This window comes from Trachemys scripta, chromosome 1 (genome assembly GCF_013100865.1).
Source record: "Trachemys scripta elegans isolate TJP31775 chromosome 1, CAS_Tse_1.0, whole genome shotgun sequence".
Taxonomy (NCBI): domain Eukaryota; kingdom Metazoa; phylum Chordata; order Testudines; family Emydidae; genus Trachemys; species Trachemys scripta.
Window position 1 is genome coordinate 285,640,160 of NC_048298.1, and position 6,247 is coordinate 285,646,406.

A 6,247-nucleotide genomic window follows, 5' to 3' on the forward strand; every position below is an offset into this window, starting at 1 on the left:
ACTGCTGAATAACCAGTGAGGTACTACAGAAACTGCTTTGTGCTGGCTTGGTATATCTAAGTATTGGAATAACCACCAGCTTTTGGGGTTTGTCTGCCCCGTTTTGTTTGCAGTTCACCCTAATTGAGTGACCTCAGCTGGTTCCCATGGGCAGCACCATCACAGTCATGCAGCCATACTACTTAGGCCAGTGGTGGGCAGCCTGCGGGCCGCATGCGGCCCGTCGTAATCCACTGGTGGGCTGCAAGACCATTTGTTTACATCAACCGTCTGCAGACATGGCCACCCACAGTGGCCACGGTTTGCCATTCCTGGCCAATGGGAGCTGCGGGAAGTGGTGGCCGACCTGCGCTGCTTCCCGCAGCTCCCATTGGCTGAGAACAGTGACCTGCAGCCACTGAGAGCTGTGGGCGGCCGTGCCTGCGGACGGTCAATGTAAACAAACTGTCTCATGGCCCACCAGCGGATTACTCTGATGGGCCACAGATTGCCCATGACTGACTTAGGCTGTGATCTCAAGTTAATGAGCACCGGTCTGTACCTCAAATGGAGCCTATCAAAGGCATGGGGAGGGTTCTGTGGGAGAAGGTGGAGATAATTCAGGAGATAGTGCTGATGGAGAAAAGTCTGCTGAATCAGTATCCCATTGTAACATTAGAGAGCTACACTAGAGATGATGGGTAACATTTTCAAAAGTACCTAAGTGCCAAAGTCTCTTTTGAAAATGGGACTTATTTTCCAAAGCACTTAGGAGACTGTCACTGAAGTCCCTTTTTCAAAAAGTCTTGGGCAACATTTTCCAAAGTACCTGTCTTCTTTAATAACTGGGGGGAGAAGTAGTAAGGTATCATTGTCAAGTTTCTCTTTAGGTGGTAATGTTCTACTCTCTCTCAGGGCCTGATCCAATAGTTCTCAACCTGTTTACCATTGTGGGCTGCATATGCAGCTTTTTATGTGTTATGTGGACTGCATCCACGCAATATATATATAATACTACCCTACCTGCTGTGGCTGCCCAGTTGGGCACATGTCCCTCAACACTTGCTCCCAGACAGTAAAGGGCAGGGTTGATCCCACCCACCAAGCCATGGGGGATCCTAGCTGGAAGCCACCGATGAAACAAATTTCCACCCCGCACCAGCTCTCCCCCCCAGAAACAGGACTTACAGAGCAGCCTCCTGCTCTTGCTGTGAGCTCCGGGTCTGGACATAGCCAGCAGGGGACGGGCAGGTAGGCACTGTCTGCTGCAGGCAGTTCAGGGTGCACTGCAGCCTGGAGCATGCTCATCTCACCCCCAGAGATTACACGTAGCTGTGGCTAGTGGGGGGGCATGTGCCACCCCCCCATTTCTATGGATGCCTCTGGCACGGATGCTCAGAAGCGAAGAGACAGCTCTCCCACTGGGAGCTGCACTCAGTCATCCCCTTCTCTTCCCTCTACCCCATCCTCCTATCCCCTTCCTCTCCTCACTGTCCCCTTCCCATCCCCTATCCCTTTCTCTTCACCCTGCCCCCTCCGCCTTCCCACTGTCCCCTGCCCTGTCCCACTGCCCCATCCCCTCCCTCTTCCCGGCCTATCCTCTTTCCTCTCCACACTGTCCCCTGCCCTGTCCCACTGCCCCATCCCCTCCCTCTTCCCGGCCTATCCTCTTTCCTCTCCACACCGTCCCCTGTCCTATTCCCCTTCTCTTCCCCCTGCCCTATCCCATCCTTCTTCCTTCCCTACTGCCTTGTCCTGACCCCACATAGGCACTCACTGTTGTACAGAAACAGGACCCAACACACGTAGAAGAGGATAATAACAGGCACTAGGTCGCAAGAGGCAGCATCCCAGAACTGCTAGCCTCCACTGGGGAGAGGCGCCGAGTGAGCTGGCACAGTGTGGGAAGGACAGAACCTATGCTCCCCACCCCGACAGGCTAAGCAGAGCAAGTCCTGCTCAGCACCCCCTATTTCTGTGAGAGGTGGCGGGGGGGGGAATGCCCTCCTAAACTACGCCTATGACTGGCACGGGTTGATGGCCCGGAGCCTTCCCCCGCATGTGGTAACTGGACACCTGGCAACCCTACAATTTGTCCCAGGGCTGGAGGAAGCAGCAGGCTGCCACCGGAGCTCCTCCCCCACCACAGAGGGCTGCTTTGCCTTCCCTGCTGGCACTAACACATCAGCAGGGCTTCATGGTGCCATCTACCCCTCAGCTGGCCCCATCCTCTGCCGGGACTGGCAAACTTTGAATTTTTTTTATCACACAGCTGGGACTGGGCTGCAAGCAGCCCACAGGTTGAGAACCACTAGTCTAATTCAATGGCCATTGAAGTGATTGGGAGGATTTCCATTGACTTCAGTGGGCACTAGCAGGCCCTGTGTGCTCTCTGAAGTTTTATTTGGTACCAAATTCTCTGCCTGTCTAAAGCTGTAATGTTGTGGTGTATTAATCACTTCTCAGCCTTTTGGCTGAGGGGTGAAAACATTATCTCAGAGGTGGCTGCTTTTTTGGTAATGGGTGAGGCATCCCTCTTGTGTAAGCAGTATGGTTTGGGAGACTATCTGCTCCTAATCTTAACTATGAAGTTTGCTTAGATACCGTAATAGGTGCCTTATAAGTGCATGTAATTTAAATGCGTGTTTGTACATTCATTTGGCATGAAGTGCTGTATAAATGCAAGACAAATTTTATTATTGATAATTACTAGGTATATTTAGTAGCTAGCTGAAAATGTGTTTCATTAAGGGCCAGGCATATTTTAATTGTAGGTAAAAAGCACAGTTCTGAAGCCAGACTTCACTTAGATGATAAAAGGATGAAGCTTACTTTTTGTAAAGCTTACTTGTTGATAAATTTGGCAGTTAACAAAACTTCAGTCTTCTTAACTGACTTCTGGGCTCCAGCTCCCAATAGTCAGGCTGTCTTGGAACTACATCTGTTGTCTCTGGGGCTTGTTTGACTCAGAGAACTGAGGCTGTGTGATGCTGGACTAGTCCCTAATTCTTTTTATTTAAAAAAACAACAACAACACTGATCTCTTTAGTTAGTGTAAGTGGCTATTTTAATAATTTATTTTAACACATGGTTGATAGGCACCAGTTTTATCCTCACTCCCTTCCCTGGACAACTATATTTTTTGCTTTTAAAAAATTCACCACACCTCACTCTCCAAAACAAGTTTTCTCTTTCAGTTGTTTTAAACAGTGGTTAAAATCTCAGTTTCTGATCTGGGGAAAAAAAACAGCAAATAATCCCAATTGGCAGCGGAAGTTGTCAGCATGAATTTGTGTGCACATGAAGCCCAGGGCAGTGCTCATGTGCAATTTCATTCTACCCAGCATTTAGACAATTAGGGTTCCCCTGCCAAAGGGCAGGGAGACTCTCAACCCTACAAATCAATGGCTGCAACAATTAATGTCTTTCATTATCAGTGGGACACTGTAAAAACACAAACTGTAACTTTTAAGAGGTCAGATTTTCAGTGTTCGACAGAGTTCCTTTTAAACCATATTTGTTTTTCAGTAGTTTCATCACTTGAAATGAATTCTAATCAAATGCCAATCAACCTTGCTAAGGTAATAGAATAGCATTGAGATCATGACACCTATGTACCTGGAACTAATGATTTTCCCTTCTCTCTCTCTCTCTCTCTCTTCCCTCCTCCCCCTTCCACTCCCCCCATAGAGTTTTTCATCCTACTATAAAGGAGGATTTGAACAGAAAATGAGTAGACGAGAAGCGAGTCTTATTTTAGGCATAAGGTAGGTGTGCTGCATTAATACTGTTTCTGTTCTATCACCAGACTGAATGGAGAAATGTAAGGTGAAAGAATAGGGCTGTATGGTGCTCACAGTTGTAACTTGTTAAAAAAAATTGTGTTCCATATGCCATTCTAAGACTGTATTTTGGTTGGAAAAAAAATACAATAAAATGAGCAACCATGCAACTTTCGTCATGCCTTCAGGCCCCTTACAGCAGTAGAGGGCAAATGCTGTAAATATAAATCAGAACAGCACATACTATGCTGATCAACATGATCATCTATGCTGATCTCACTACAAAATAAAGATTTACAATACTGTGGATTGTATTAATGCATCGGTAATGCAGAAAGCAATTCCATTGAGTCTGTCATTTCAAATGTATGTGTAATCTCTCTTCACATCTTTTTTTTTTATTGTGGTTAAAGGAGTTGAGGATGCAATACAGTGTATTAGGATGAATTTAACGGTGAGTGTAGGCATGTGTAACTTAAGGGTGAAACACATTACAGGGATATTATGATTATGTCCAATACCAAGCATTACAAACCCAGGCAATTAAGAGTTAAGATTAGACTTAAACACAGGGCTGGCGCTTCCATTAGGCGACCTAGGCGCTTGCCTAGGGCACCCTTGGCAGCAATTCGGCGGCGGGGGGTCCTTCTGTGCTCTGGGTCTTCGGCAGCAATTCTGCGGCGGGTCCTTCACTCGCTCCGGGACCTGCCGCCGAAGTGCCCCGAAGACCGGGAGCGTGGAAGGACTCCCCCGCCGCAGAATTGCTGCAGAGACTGGAAGCGCGGAAGGACCCCTGCCTAGGGCGCCAAAAACCCTGGCGCCGCTCCTGCTTAAACATGTGTCGATTTCTTTTAACATTGGAAATGCACAACTAAGGCACACAAACCACCTTTATTCTTCCCAATAGAAACTCCAGGAAGGGAGAAAAGAGTAGGGGGAGCCCTGAATGTCTTTAAAAATAGTTTAATCTAATCTAATCTGGGGCCACAAATGCTAAAATGTCTTAATCATAATTGCATGATTATTGCAGGAAGTCGCTATAGGCCAGAGTTAAAATTGTTTGGTTCACCTAACTGTGCAGTTCAATATGTTAACATGTTTGGATTTTTGTTTGTGTAACCTTAACATTAATTAGACTTTAGTTACAGGAGTGTTGTAATGATGCCTATCTAACGCTTATTAATCCAGGCAATTGAGAGTTAAGGTTACATTTAAAGTTAATTACAACATTCCTGTAAGGGTCTTTAACTGATATACCCCAAAATTATGTCGTCCTTGATGTATTTTTTGTCTTGCAATTTCCTTAGGTTTTGAAAATAGATATTTTATACATGCACCCTAAACAAGAAACCCAAAGAGAATGGTACCATGTGGTATTTTGGGTGACTTGAAGAAATGCATTAGCAACCTTAAATCACTTATTAAAATTAAACTTATGGGCAGATTCACTGGTACACCAGAGTAGTGCATTGCAGCTAGAGCTTACTGGTCCATTTAGATGGCTTTAAAGTTGGTTTACTTTGACAGAACAGTTCATAGCAGTCGATGTACTGGTGATTCTGGACCTTAATTTGCAGTTGAATTGTTGTTTTAGAGGTCTGCATTAGAGAACAGGTGCTATGTAAAGGAGGGATGGGAGATCCCAGCCCCATAATTCCAATGTCTATGCACTTTAAAGGTATCCTTTATGCTCTGCTTGTTTCCCCAGTTAGTACTATCTTAGTGTGTAGTGGAGAAAAGGCAAGAATGCCATCCTGTGGGGAGCCTTTTAAAGTACTGATGCCCCAGCCAGTATGTGGTCATAGAACTTTTACTTGTCCCAATTGTCACTTCTCCTTAATCTGCCAACAAGAATTTTGAATTAGGGCTGTCGATGAATTGCAGTTAACTCATGTGATTAACTAAAAAAAATTAATCACGATTAATTGCAGTTTTAATCGCACTGTTAAACAATAGAATACCCAATTGAAATTTATTAAATATTCTTTGTTTTTCTACATTTTTAAATATATTGATTTCATTTTCAATACAGCATACAAAGTAGACAGTGTTCACTTTATATTGTTGTTTTTATTACAAATATTTGTACTGTAAAAATGGCAAAGAAAATAAATAGAATTTTTCAATTCACCTCAGACAGGTACTGTAGTGCAATCTCTTTATGGTGAAAGTGCAACTTACAAATGTAGATTTTTTTGTTGTTGTTACTTAACTGCACTCAAAAACAAAGCAGTGTAAAACTTTAGAGCGTACAGGTCCACTCAGTCCTACTTTTTGTTCAGTCAATCGCTAAGACAAACAAGTTTGTTTACATTTACGAGAGATAATGCTGCCCGCTTCTTATTTACAGTGTCACCTGAAAGTGATAACAGGCGTTCACATGGCACTTTTGTAGCCAGCATTGCAAGGTATTTACGTGCAGTATGCTAAACATTCATATCTCCCTTCATGCTTCGGCCACCATTCCAGAGGGTGCAGTGTAAAAC

The 6,247-nt window shown here is 44.7% G+C and overlaps 1 protein-coding gene across 1 annotated transcript in view; it reads left to right on the forward strand.

Annotated features, from left to right (window-relative positions):
• Positions 1 to 6,247, forward strand: part of DNAJC15 (DnaJ heat shock protein family (Hsp40) member C15) — a 43,830-nt gene that overhangs the window by 25,615 nt on the left and 11,968 nt on the right. Inside the window, exon 4 of the mRNA XM_034758424.1 lies at positions 3,670 to 3,746. Within this exon, the coding sequence (XP_034614315.1) occupies positions 3,670 to 3,746 (77 nt within the window). The remainder of the gene's footprint in view (positions 1 to 3,669; positions 3,747 to 6,247) is intronic.